A 14,623-nucleotide genomic window follows, 5' to 3' on the forward strand; every position below is an offset into this window, starting at 1 on the left:
TGTTTCCCCATGCACAGACCGCAGTTCCACAAGATTATAACAGCGAAAGATAGAACATCCCACTTCCCTTTTTTCACTGTTTTATAGCATCAAAAATCTGTTTTTCCTTATATTCCACCAAAACAGCTGGTGGCTATTCATTCAGTGACACTCAATGAGACACCAAGGTGTAGCCAGCCCTATAAAGCTGCTCCAGCTGGTAGGGTATGGAATGCAAATATTTGTCAAAAACGCAGAAATTACAGAATGGGCAATGTTGAATCAAAGGAAAGAAGCTGAAGAGCTTATTTACTGATACTGTACTGGATATTTTCTGGTATTTGTACTAGAAGAATTGCATGAGTATTTAGTCTCAAGATGATTTTGGGTGTTGGCTGATTGCTTTGTTTTACTGATGAAAATTATTTTCAGGACAGAGTGTGTTGTTCAGAGGTTTTGGAGAGGAAGGTGAGCAGTGTGAGAAGTTGATTTTTCTTAGGGAATTAGGCAAGGTCTGCTCAGGACAGCTGTGAGTACAGAAAAGCCCTCCTGGCTCACGGGGTTTCAGCACAGATCGAGAGCTGCAGTGGAAGAAAGTAGAACTCCAGGTTAAGCAAAAAAACAATTAATTAAAACTGTCTAAAATTTGGTCCAGAAACCCACTACAAACACTAAAGTGAACATTGGGTAGAAGTAAGAAAGTTTTAACTATCAAATAAATGGCATAGAACAGAAAGAGAAATCAAGAAAATGTGGTTGAAATTTTATTTTTTTCTGGTGATATCTCCTTACGGTAAAAGTCCACTTTAGTAGCTTTTCCGAAATTGTTTTGGTTTTGCATGTTATGTTTTTAATACTATCATCAAATTTCTTCTTTCAGGCGTAATGGGATAAGAATATCTTTTTGGCCGTTGCTCAGTTATGGCTGTAAAAGGAATGGGGCAAAAACAATAATTGGGATTGCAGGTCAACAGGACTTTTTTATAAGCAGCAGATAATTTCTTTTTGATTTCTGATTGAAAGTTCTAGGCTAGTTATAATTTATATACATTATATACATAATAATATTATGTATTAATAAATGTAGTAATTTTGGAAAAAAAATCACACACCCACTCTTCACCTACTGCTCTGCATATCTAGAAGAATATTCATTCAAGATGTTTGTCTGATATGTTTTGTCAAAATATTTAAAAAATGGGGGGGACAAATCAAAATGTTTGTTGAAATTAACTGAATCAACATAAATCTGGGAACGGTAGAAAAATCCATTAAAATTCCCACTTGAATGATTCTAAAGATGTGTAAAGATCTTCGGTATGGAGGAAGGAGCCCATAGCAAGGAAGAGTATGTTAGTTATTGTCATAGAAGTATACTAATTGTGGAACAGGAGCAATTTTAGATTTAGGATTTAGATTCAGTTATGGAAAAATTAAATCAGATTTTTATTCAAGCAGTCTTTTATTAATTATTTGAAAAAAATAATTTCACAAATCAGTAAATTAATTTCTAAGTTTTTAAATGTGTTTTCTAGTGTATGTTGTTTTCTTAGAATGGCGTTTTGCTTCTAGCTGTAATGTACACTGATGTTTTAAGTAGCCAGTGTATTATCTTTTACATTACATTACCCTCAGTCTTTTTTCTAATGAGTGATTTGTAATGATTTGAGTGATTTGTAATTTGTAATTTGTTTCTAGTGGGGAGGAAAATAACTTAAGTCAATTTTCTGTGCAGATTTAATTTGATTGCAGAGATTATTTCCTTCCTTTTCATTGTTTGTCGTACTGTATAGTTTAGTTTTTCTATAAATTCTTAAAACTTTTTATTTTATTTCAACCTTCTGTCAGCATGTTTCAACATTTCTGAACCTGCTAAAGGTTAAATCTGGAGATGGAGGCACATCCACAAGTCTGCAGCATTATACCTGTGCATGTGTAAGACATGAGAGTGAACACAGTGAATAACTGATAATTAGGGCATACTTTATTGATTACTGAGCTATTTAAGCATCCCAAGAACAGGGTTAGATCTTGAATGCTCAGAAAACGTTTCTCTTTCTGTAGCTGGGAGTTTTCTCTATGCCTGGGAAATGAAAGTGTTTCTGTCATCATGGATTCCTTAGTTAAGGTTTACATCAGAGCACATCTGGGGTTGTCCTGCCCCTGGACAGGAGGGCTGGGGAAGAGGTTTGGAAAAGACTTGTGCTACACTAGCACAGGCTCTCTCTTTAGGCTGCAGGGCTGTGTCACAAGGAGAAGGAGAATCTACTCGTTTCCTAAAGCATAGATTGAAATCCTCTCAGAACATTAAAAGAAAATTATTTTATTTCCTTTGTGTCCAATGTTTCTAAGCAGCAAATAATGAGTTTGGTGTTACCCATTTCCTTTCACTGCCTCCTCTCCCCTGTAAATAATCTCACGGTCTCTTTGCTGTGCAGGTCATATATAATAACTGTATTCAGTAATAGGGTTGAAAAAAGCCATAATACTAAAGTCAGTGTTTTAAGGATGTTTGCCAAAAACCTTTTTTCAATAATACAAATAAGCGAGTCTTCCGAAGAGCAGAAACTGCTTCCCAATTTTGGACTTTAATGTTTTGGGGGGTTTTGACATGAAATATTCCTTCCTCTCCTCTCGGCATGGAGGATTGTCTGGGAAAATATAATACTTGACTTTTTCACAGACATTTTCACTGCTTTTTCCTCAAAATGCATTAGACTATACCTTGCAGGAATATCTAAGATTCCCTTTGGCAACTGCGATGGTTTGGCCAAAAAAAAATTATTTTTATCTGTCATACAGCACTGACATGGGCTCAGTTTCTGCTGCATAGACAGCGTTCCCTACCCCTGCTGGGGAATAGGAACAGTTTGGAAAAACAGTGTTCTTCTAGTTGATGTAAAGGAAGTAAAATAAGATTTCTTATTTGTGCTTGGGTGATCAAGCTTTTCTTAGCATTTATTCAAAAGAATGTGACATGCTTACTAAATTCTAGTAAAGATTTATGATGTTAATATTTACAAATAGTTAAGCAAATTTAGAGTATTAGAAATTATTTTACAGTTTAAAATTAAGCTTACAAAAACAATTTCCTTTTTAGTTCCTGAAAATAAGCAGTTTGGTTTAAAAGCAAAAGTCTTATGCTCTAATTATCCTGCTATGGCTTAATTGTGATTTTCTATTTTTGTATGCACCTAAGAGTTTTTTAAGTTTAGCTGGATGATAAGGTAAGAGATTGTAATACACATTTTCCTAGATGTTATAATCTCTGTATTTATTAATGGACATTATTTATTATTGTCTTGTCTTAGAAATTCTGAATGGAAGTGCAGTATCTAATGTTAACTTAGATTCTACTTATGGGACTGCAGTATTACTGGTGGCATTCTTACCTCTGAATCAAATAATAATCTAACTTCTTATGTACAGTTCTGGAAAAAATAGTAAATGAGATGGCATCACATTTGTCTGTTGCCTGTAAAAGGGATATTTATTTCTCATGCCATTGTATTTGTAAATATGAAATATTATGAAATAAATAATTATGAAATAATTTACAAGTGCTTCAAATGCTTCTTCATGAAGCATTTGAAGATTAAAACTGCATTGTGTTTTGACACTCGTGTAAATATTTGGCCATTTAAATCATACTAGCAAGCTATAAACTTCTGATTAATCACTGTGGAGCAGTGGAGTTCAGTACTGGTATGTTTGAAAAGGTTTGGAAAAATTGATTTTCACTGACATTCAACTGCTGGGCTTTCAGAACAGCTAGGCTGAGGCAAGGAAAGGCTGTGAGACACAAGATCATTTTCTCCTGCATTGTGTTTCTAGAGCATACATCCAATATTGAACTGAAAGTAGCCGTGGGGTTGTGCTCTGCAGAGCCTCATACACTGGTGCATATAAACGAGCTAAAGCCTGTGCTGTGGAATCAGTGCTTGTGGACTTCGTCCTGTAAAAGTCAAGTGTTCACAGCTCCACATCAAAATGTTCTATTAATTTTAAAGTTAATGGACGTCTCGTGTCTTGTTTTGTTGTTGGGTTTGGGGGTTTTTTAATAATAAAACAAAGGAAATTACTTTTTTTTTCTTTTTTTTTTTTTTTCCTCCAGGATAGTCATTCCTGTTTTGTTGTGTCTTAATCTCAACAAGTATTAAATAAATAGTCTGGAGATTGCTTACTTTTTTTAAAAAAAAGCACATTTTCCAAGCTCTGTGATGCAGTTTAAATATTTCAATGTAAAATACACTGAATGTGTGCCTGTCCTGACAATGAAGTATTAATATCTGCTTCATCTTGCTCCTTATTTAAATAACTACTAAGACTTGCAGGACCTAGTAAAATAGAGCTATTAATTAGAGCAAATTAAAATAAACTTGCTTCAATATGATATAGCTAATTGGTTAAAATTTCCCTTTCTCCTGGGTGCAGCTGTTAGTTTTTCTCCCTTGCAGCAAGGTTTCTGGATAATAAATGTCCTTTCATTATCAGCAATTTTCTTCTAACCTCTGTGTCGTTTAGCTGATTTTCATCCTCCTCGTGTTTCGTGTTCCAATAGGTCTTTGGCTCTTCGCATTTATTATCAATTCTTAATTTGAGGGGGAGACAAAAAGGCATAAAGTAACTGTGCTGGGTGTACAAAGATGTTTGGGTTTGTGAGTGAACTTGTTGTGGTGGAGGGTGTTTGAGAGCTCCAAATGGTCTTCACCTGCATTCATCTTAGCCTGAGATAGTGTGGTGTTCCTTGCAGTTTCCAGAAAGAATAATCAAGGAAACTATTCATCTGGTTTGGGTTGATAAACAAAACCACTTTACTTCATGAGAAAGCTTGTGACTGTGCCAAAGTTAATAAAAAAGTTGAGATGAACTTTGCTCGTTACGTTCAAAGGCACTCTCCTTCCAAAAGCAGCTTTCCATCAGATACTGCTGGAATATTGGAAGTCTCCTTGCCATCAGTGAGTCATACGTGTTGTAATCTGCAGGCTGTGTCCCTGCATGGGAGCCAAATGTTCAGAGATACCTACATATCTTGGGTCCCAGCTGTCCCTCATTTCTTTCATGTGGTCTTTCCCTGGAGGAGGAGGGAAGGGTGAAATGCTGGGATTCACCTCAGGGGTTTCTGGTCTTTGCACTACAGAATATTTTCACTGTTAAGTCATTCACTATATAGTTCTGCTCAAAGGAGTTCTTGGATTCAAAGGAAACTCAAGAGCATCAGAGTCTGACAAATGCTTTAAAAAAAAGCCTTTTGGTACCTCTTTTTTTCCTTTTTACTGTCTAATAATGCTCTTTCTGTATATCTGCTCATCATGCACTTTGCCATGATTGCAAGTACAAACAGTGGTTAGAGGTCATTGCTGCCTTTCTTCAAAAAGTCAGATGTTGCAACTCCAGCCCTTCCTCCTGACATTATCTTTCAGACAAGACTTGTGACTTTCTGGAGAAATCTTATCACTTTGGGCCACTCTTTGAATGGATGAGAAAATACCAACTGTAAAAGAAAGGAGTAGGTTTGCCTGAGGTAGCTCCTGTGGCAGGGTTGTGGTGGCCACCTTCCCTCAGAAGCTGGGTGTTTTTCTGCCCTGCCCAGGGCCTGAGTGGTCAGGAATTTGTCTCATGTTTGGAACAAACTCACAGCAACGTCTCTTCTGCTGCCATGCAGAGCTAGCAGGATGCCCACCCTGGACAGCCCATGACTCTCTTGTCTTACTAATGAACTCCAGTTCTGGCCTTTGAGATACAGAACTAATGTAAGATTTCAGAAGAAACTATATACAGTCAAAATAGATGACTTCCTAAAGGAGTATAATTAAATGGTCAGAATAGCAGGGTGTTAAAAGGAAAACCACTTTGAGGTTTTTGTTGTTGTTGTTTTGGTTTTTTTTTTTCCTAAGCATCCGTTTCTTTCCTGGAATTCTCTCACTAAACAGCTTTCTACTTCAGTGCACTAACAGAAATCAGGGGGAAAAGTGGTTATAATTTGTTTTTCAGCCTTTTGTAATTTTCATGTTTGTCAGCATTCCTTAAATGCGAGTTTACTTCCTGATCTTCATTATGATGGTTCCTCTTCTATTCAAACACAATGATTTGGAAATATCTTTTTGAGCTTAATCACTTAGAGCGAGACTTAGAAAGGGACCATCATAGGAAAACTGAGATTTAAGTACTTGGACTCCGAGCAAAGCTCAGAAATAATGGCTTCCTCATTGTTTGATAAGAATGTGCAGTTATATTATTGTGATCTTTGGATGTTGTTTTTGTTGCAGCTTTGCGTGCTGCCAAAGCAAATTCATGTCATTTGTGTTTTTGACAGTTAAAATATTCAATTAGTGTTGTTTGAAATTGCAGTAATTGTTCATGTTGTTTCCATACAGCACATTGCAACATTTGTGAATTGCTAGCTTAAAGCTATATTGCATATAAATAAAGGACTAAAGTAGAAGAGCAATTCTTTAAAAAAAAAAAGTTTGTCTTCTTCCACGGGCATTTCTAATACTTCTTTGTTTCTTAACACTTAGTATTTTATTATTTAATTTTTTTGAAATTTAATTATGTAACAGTAGTTTTGGTATAAATGAGGATGGCATTTAAACAAACAAATGGACAAAAATCAACTTGAAGACTCCATCAGGGCTGTTTCTGTAGGCAACTATTTACTTGTTTCATTCTGGAATAACCTTTAAGTCTTGGAACTGCAATTAAGCTTACATTGGTCTTGGTATTCTTACATACATTACTGGGTATTAAAAATAGAAGTTTGAGAAAAAAGAGTCGGTTCCTGTGGGAAATGCAGGAAGCGGTGACAAAGCTTAGAAAGTTAATACAAGTCTGCTTCTTCTAACTCAGTGCAGTTCTATAGCAAACTTCCAAGCAGCACAGCATTTTTATTTCTATAAAGAACTGAACTACAATTAAACCAAAACCAAGATGCAGTGCTATTAAGATTATAGGAAAGGAGTGAAAGCCATGCAGCCAAGGAGAGAGCCATGGACTGAGCTAAGCAATCCTCTTCCATCTCTGGAAAGCCGTTGCACAAGTTGAATAAACAAACACATCCTCCAAAGAGGAGGATCAACTCCAGACAATTCAAACATCCACATCGGAATAGCAACAAAGTAAATGCAGAAGGCTGGTGGAGAAGGCTGTCTACCTGAACTCAGTAACTTGAAACCAAATACAAAATTTCCTGGGGAGGTTTCTACACTGTCTGCCTGTCTCTTCTTGGGAATCAAAAAAGCAAATTAAATTTCTATCCTTGAAGCTGAAACATACGAGTTCTCCTTTCAAATAGAATATTTATTGATGGAATGATGGTAGACAGTCATTTGAAACAACCTGAAAGGAATGTACTTTAGGGGAAAAATGGTATTGTTAAATTCATTAAAGACTGCTTTTATTAGGAAAAAGGTTGCCAAAGATCTCAGACACTGAGGTCTGTAAGTAATTGATCACTATCTAGGTCTGTCGTATGAAAGTCAGCTGCAGAGTTAGCACCTCAGTTGTCCTTTTGTTTTGTTTTGTTTTGGTTTTTTTTAAGGGTATTTGAGGTTGTTTGAGTTAAAATTTAAATCGCATTTATTTTGCAAGGTAAAGATGAGGAAATGATTTGTGTCTCTGAAGAAACTTTTTAGGCTGTTGTTAATTGAGGTTTGTTCTGAATATACTTATGCAATGTGTAAGTACATAGGAGATTTGTCACTCCAAACACCCGTTTGTACGGACTACTGGAGAGCTGCTCATAGTGTTCTGTTTTATAACACAGATGGGCTACATTCAAAGCGATACCTAGATTGATGGTACAGTGCTCCTAATAAAATGGATAATGAGCTTGTTTTTAATAGTAGTATTTTATTTCGGACTGGGACTTATCTCCAAAGGTGTAAACTTAGTTGGCAGACTGTTAATCAATTAGGTGAAGTCAATGGATGTCCTAATTTGTCTTTTAAATAATAACTTGTTTTTTAATATTAAAATTGTATGATTTTATTTAATTTTTATTTAAATTATTGTTAGTAGCCATGAATCCTTGCAGTCAGCTTTACTGAGATACTTTTGACTTCTTTCCCTGCAGGCAGAACTTGTGAAAGGGAATCTGCAGAGCGTTGGGCTCACGCTGCGCCTTGTGCAGTCCAAGGAGGAGGACGCAGGGCACGTTGTCATCGAAACTGTGACTCCAAACTCACCGGCTGCAGCTGCTGATCTACAGAGAGGAGACAGACTGCTGGCAATTGGCAGTGAGTGATATGTCAGCTTTCACAATAAGGGTCGTCTTGTCGTGTGTGCAGTTCAGCTAACCTCCCTTTCTTTATAATTACGGTTGTGCTTGGCACTCAAAAGCTAACATTTATGTATTTATGGTCACTTAAGGTCTTTGTTTGCTTGATTTATTTTCTTGCGTATTTATTTACTCCTTCTTGGGTAAAAGAAGCTTGAATAAACATATGGCAACAACAGTAAAAACAGAACAAACAAACAACAAAACGAAACAGGCAAAACATTAATGTGACTGGGCTAGCAGGAAGTTTAACCTTTTACAGAGGTTTTACAGACCAGAGCTTAAAATCTACAATGAGTTCTTTTGCTTAGGTAATGCCTAAATAAATCCCCATTGCAATACTCCAGTAATTTAAAAGGGTTTTCAGTTCCTTTGAACAGATAACTGGTGATTGCTTTAGAACAAAAGAAAAGTCATTTTTACGTGATCCCCTGCATGACTGTATTTGGACTGTGTGCTCATTAAGATATTTTGGCTTGGATGTAATTTGGAGATACATCAAATGGCTCTGAAAATTCTGCTCAGGAAGACGGTTCAGCTCACTCCAGCCACACTGATAATGCAGCATTATGCCCATGTTTCGTTAACATATTGGAACTATTTTCATTTTAGCCTGCTTCTGTTATAATTGTAACTGGGCTTAAAGAAACGCATCTTTTTTGAGTCCTTTGTTAAATGTCTACTGCTAAAAAGTCCAAACTTACAGTAAGAGCAAGTTTAAAACTGTTTCCATATCAGATCAACATTACTGTGTAAGATTACAGTATTCTTGTGAGCAGCAAACTGGAGTATTTATGTAATTACTTTTTCCAGCTCCATATTTTGTATGATTAAAAGGGACAGAATCCATCTGTTACATTTCAGTTAAGCTCTTCTGTCATAATTTACTTCCTTTGTTACTGAGCAACAATGTGTTTGTTGACTATTTTTGGTCACTTAGAATATTATCATAATTAGAACTTAATCATGTTTGTCTTTTTTTTAATAGGTGTTAAAATCACATCAACTGTCCAAGTGTTGAAGCTTATTAGACAAGCTGGGGACAGAGTTTTAGTCTTTTATGAGAGGCCTGTTGGGTGTAATCAGCATGGCTCAACACTGCAGGATGGATTTGGACCATTGGAGGACACAGCTTTCTTGCCACAGGGAGAAGATGACCAGACTAGTTTAGCAGTTGATGTTGACAGCAGAGATTTGGATGCAGAATTTGAAGAGTTAGCTTGTGATGCACCTGACCAAAAAGAAGATCTGCCAACTACTCCGAGTCCCAAACGGTCGGTAGTAATTCTTGCTGCTGCTAAACCTCTTGGAACTATATCACCCATCCTGAATAGAAAACTGCATTTAGGAAGTTACCAGGCAGCATCCAAAACGCAACAGAAAGATGTGGCTAAAGTGGCAGCACCTAAAACTGTTGAGGTTTCAGATGCATCACAGCCATTGAGTAAACAGTCACAAGGATCTAGTACCAAGCCTCCTGTGCCACCTAGGCCACAAATTAAGCCTGTTTTGTCTACTAGTGATAGCCAAACTTCGTTAGAAACTGGAAGTGTATGTTCTGATAAACCAGAGAGGCCACCTCCACCTGCGAATAATGGAGAAAAATCTACAGAGAAAGTAAATAAAATTAGTGATCAGATAGAAGACCCAGTACTATCAAAAGTAGTAACAGCACCAAAGCAAGATACATTAAAAGATGGACTTACAGAAAATGCACGTAGCTGCAAAGATAGTGATGATCATCGAACATGGGAGTCACCAGAAATTCCTTATAAAGGTCGTCAGGGCCGATGGCCAATGACGAGAACATCCTCCTGTCTATTTGAAGTAGAAAAATACCACAAGTACCTTAATGTTGCACTGTGGTGCAGAGACCCTTTCAAAGCAGGTGGTTTTATCTGCTTAGGATATGCAAGCATAAAACTTGAAGAAATTGCTTTAAATTGTCTAGCTACATCCTCAATGGAATTTGTTAGAAAATTTCCCCTGGGTGCTCCTACACCTAAAGCAGCAGTCACCAGAACAGCACTGCGGAGTTTGACAACCCATAAAGGTTTCAATGAAAAATTTTGTTACGGTGATGTAACTTTACACTTCAAGTATTTAAAAGAAGGTGAAGTGGATGATTCAAGCGTATATCTGGAGAAAGAGAGGGAGTCTCACTTAGAAGAAGAAGCTCGTGCCCTTCAGAAAGAGGATCCTTGCTTGGGACAAGTTCTCACAGACAACAAGCATAACTTTCAAGATACCCAGTTTCAGAATCCAACTTGGTGCGATTACTGCAAAAAGAAAGTGTGGACTAAAGCAGCTTCGCAGTGCATGTTCTGTGCTTACGTTTGCCATAAAAAATGTCAAGAGAAATGTTTAACTGAGATGCCCTTTTGTGTAGGAGCTGAAAAGCGGCTCGATCGAACTGCGGGCAGCAGCAGAGCGGAGGGGCAGGAGCCTCCTGCAGCCTCATCCTCTCGGGTCGATCCCGAGGCCAAGTCTGCTAACAGAACTACAGGTCTGACCAGGCATATCATCAACACGAGCACCCGCCTGCTGAACCTGCGGCAGGTGCCCAAAACCCGCCTGGCTGAGCAGGGCCCGGACGTGGCCGAGCCTTCGCCAAAGCACACCCCCAACACGTCGGACAACGAGAGCAGCGACACGGAGCTCAGCGGGCCCAGCAGCCCCTCCAAGCGCGCCGCCGGCGCCGGCATCAAGCTGGTGCGCAAGGAGGGCGGCCTGGACGACAGCGTCTTCATCGCCGTCAAAGAGATTGGGAGGGATCTCTACAGAAGTTTACCCACCGAGGAGCGTTTCCAGAAGTTGGAGTTTATGTTGGATAAGCTGCAGAATGAGATAGACCAAGAGCTGGAGAACAATAATTCGCTCGTTAAGGAGGAAAAGGAGACGACCGACGCGAGGAAGAAAGCCCTGATTTCTGCTGCGCTGGCTAAGTCGGGTGAGAGACTGCAGGCCCTCACGCTGCTGATGATCCACTACAGGGCAGGCATTGAGGATATAGAGTCCCTGGAGAACATGTTCATTGAGAGGCAATCCAAAAAAGTGACTAAAGATTTCGAGGAATCCAGTATAGCAGAAGAAGTGGATAGCGAAGATGCCAGTCTGACAGAGGCTCCAACATTGAACATCATATCAGAAGAACCAGTTGATCCACCTCAATCAGTAGACTGATATTTACATATTTAGTCTTTGAAGGAATGGACTAAAAGAATACTTTGCACTTGACTTCAAACACACACAAATTACATTAAAACACTGGTATAATGTGCGTGTCCTGCTTCTCCACAATTAATTGCTCATAGTGGTTCTTCTCCAGCTAGAGCACCATCATTTTGTTAAACTAGCTGGTTGAAACTACACTTTGGGGTTTATATTGGAAATTTATTTTTAATAACTTATTTTTATTTTTTCTAATTATGTAACCTTACCATTTCACATCCGTGTGTGTGGTTTCCTTATTGTGTTACTTGCCCCCACTTCCCTTGTCTGTATTTTTTTTTTTTTTTTAGCTAGTGTTTTTAGTGGGAAACAGGCAGGGTTTTCAAAATGTTCCGTTTTCAGTGTATGATGAAAACATTATAAGCTTGTTGCATGCCTAAGCTGATGACTGACACAGAAGTCACTGAGGGGCCAGGCTTTTAAGCGTTGATCACAGTTTTATTGTATGTCTTCTAGGTAGTTGTGTATTTTTTGCCAAACATATCTTGAAAGCAAACAAAAGGTCTTTCCTTCCATCTGTTATTAATACTTACTGATGTTACCATTGCATATCACTTGTTTTCCATGTTTTTGTTAAATAGAAGAACTTTTTGTAGTTTTTATTTAACACAAAATATAGTAATGCTATGCTAAAAGAAAAAATCCTCCTTAGAACTTCTGACTCTTGTTAGATATCAAAGTATAAACTGGTATCTCATAATAATTTATTGGGAATATTTTCAAGGTAAGAGGCTTGTTGCCTTCCAGAACAAAATCATACGTTTTTGATGTTGTATTATCTGATAGCCTGGTAATGGAAAGTTGTTCTTCACAAGAGTTGGAGGTTTCATCGCCTTCTGTGAAAAAGCATGTATAATGATGGTGTAAGTAATATAAAGAAATTAATATTTTGCTGCAGACTATCATTTTGGAAAGCTTGAGGTGCAAAACACAAAGTAACTAATGTTGTCTCAACACTTTTGAATAATCATAGAGTGGTAAGTTGCATTCAGCTTCTCAGACAGAAGACAGAGTCTGAGCAGAAGGATCACCTTTGTCAGCAAAATGTCCTATATTGTATATAACATGGTTTATTTGAGTCAATTTGTAAGTCCAGTAGAGATGAGGAAGAAATTCAGCCAGCTGCTTTTGAAAAGAACTGTCTGGTCTTGTGCTATGTTTAAACCGTGGATCTTAGCATCACCTAAGGCTGGTGATGGCTGAGGCCATTGTTCTTATTTATTTCCTGTAGACATGTCCTCGTTTCATCTTCTGTGTATAGAAATTTTGTGTAAAATATCATCTTTATTTTAGGTACTGTGCTAGGTACTCGTATCATTATCACTGGTATTGCTGGTAGTAGGAAAAAAATGCCTTTGTGGGAGTGGAGTTTGAGATGGTAAAAAAAACTCCTTTAGTTTTTGAGGTAATCTATAATGTACCTCTTCTTTAAATTTGCTTCTTGGTTTAGTTTGTGATGGGCAAAATTAAGAAGCAGAGGTTTTTACCATGGAACAGCGTGCTTGTGCTTCTAAACAAAATGGTTACTGCCAGTCATGCAACTACTTGCACTTTTTTGTGAGTTCTGGGCAGTTGATACTACTTAGCTGATGTATGGAAAACACTATCCATGCTAAAACAGGCATGTGACACACTTCTGAAATTAAGCTTCAGCAAATAATCGCACAAAATTAGCTTCCCTTCTTGTCTAAAAGTTATTTAACCTATACTTGCTTGAGATGCATATTAAGACTTCCCCACTCCATTTTCTCAGCGGCTTACCATTGGTGGTGATCTGCATTCAATCCCATCAGTGTTTGCTCTTACAGACTACTACAGAGGTTTTCAAATATATCCAAGTGCTTCATTTAAGCCCTGGTGCACATGAAGGAGCTGTGAAAACAATGCAAATACTGATTTCAAAAACACATTCATGGTTTTAAATTGACTCGTGTAACGCAGTGGGTAAGAAAAGCTGGATATCGTTTTCCTCGCGTAGTGTTGCTAATGATGATGATGATGATGATTGTAAGAGGTAAATTAAATGTAGTGCAATATTTTTAAAAATGCCGAATGGAAAAAGGGCAAAATAGTTGTATTTTAGTGATAAGAAGGAAAACACGAATTCCTATCTGGCATTATTTACAATAAGCAGTGAATCTCGAAGGGGAAATTGTAATACTACATTCCTGATGTAATCTTTGCTTCATGCTTGACTGTAAATAGCTGAAAATAAAGAATACCACAGAAACCAAGAATATCTTGACTTAATGATATCTGAATAGGTGGCAGCTACACACATTTGCAGAAGACCTGCCTAATATGATTTTGTTGGCTATTATTTTATCATGAGAATAAGCTTTAATAAAATAGTTTTGCTAAATTATCAACTTTCTTGCATTGCGTCAATGTTTTTTAAACACTTCTATTGCAGTAGCTTATCATCTAAAGCCACCACTAAAAGGAAGGATCTTCAGGGGAAAAACACATTTTGCATTGTATGAAACTACTGATAACTGGATTAATTGGGCTGAGAAATTTGAAATACAGCATCTGTGGAAGTTTCCAGCTGCAGAGGAGGAATAAGTAGTGGGAGCAAATGAATGCAGTGTCTAACAACTGAATTGACACAGATCAAAATATACAAAATAGGAAAAAATCAACATTTGTGCAGGACAGAGGTGGGATTTCTGTGTATTTTTCTGAGTAAAATTTCTTCCTGTCACTGCAGTTGTTTTGGATTTTTTGAGTAATGAGTAACCAAACCTTTTTCAAAGTTTTTATTTGGGAGTGGGAGGAAAGGTAACACAGAGATTCCAAACATGAGTGTCTGTGTGGATTTTAATTAATCTTTTTCTGCTGAAGCAGGAGTGGAGCAAGAGCAGGGGAGCCACTGCATTGCATTGATCTGCTCAGCAAATCCTGGGAAGATGCTGCTCCCTAAGGCCCAGCAGAAACCTGGCTCCAGCTGCACAAAGGAATGTGATCCATTAATCTCTCCTTGGGTCTTCTCCTCCTACTCATGTTGCAGATTAATGGAAATTCCTCCTTAGTTTTGATGTGCTCAAAAAAATATGAAACCAAGCCATGAAGGAAGCCTTTCCATGCTTTTTAAAAAAAGTGAGTTGCTATGTTTGAATTACGTACTTGTGAATT

General features: G+C 37.6%; 1 protein-coding gene across 1 annotated transcript in view; it reads left to right on the forward strand.

Moving 5' to 3' along the window:
• Positions 1-13,853, forward strand: part of PDZD8 (PDZ domain containing 8) — a 51,771-nt gene extending 37,918 nt beyond the window's left edge. Inside the window, exons 4-5 of the mRNA XM_066190849.1 lie at positions 8,054-8,216; positions 9,246-13,853. Coding sequence (XP_066046946.1) covers positions 8,054-8,216; positions 9,246-11,440 — 2,358 coding nt within the window. The 3' untranslated portion in view covers positions 11,441-13,853. The remainder of the gene's footprint in view (positions 1-8,053; positions 8,217-9,245) is intronic.
• The last annotated feature ends 770 nt before the right edge of the window (positions 13,854-14,623 follow it).

This window comes from Chamaea fasciata, unplaced genomic scaffold (assembly GCF_029207755.1).
Source record: "Chamaea fasciata isolate MVZ Bird 193981 ecotype frontalis unplaced genomic scaffold, bChaFas1.0.hap1 SCAF_9, whole genome shotgun sequence".
Lineage (NCBI taxonomy): Eukaryota > Metazoa > Chordata > Aves > Passeriformes > Sylviidae > Chamaea > Chamaea fasciata.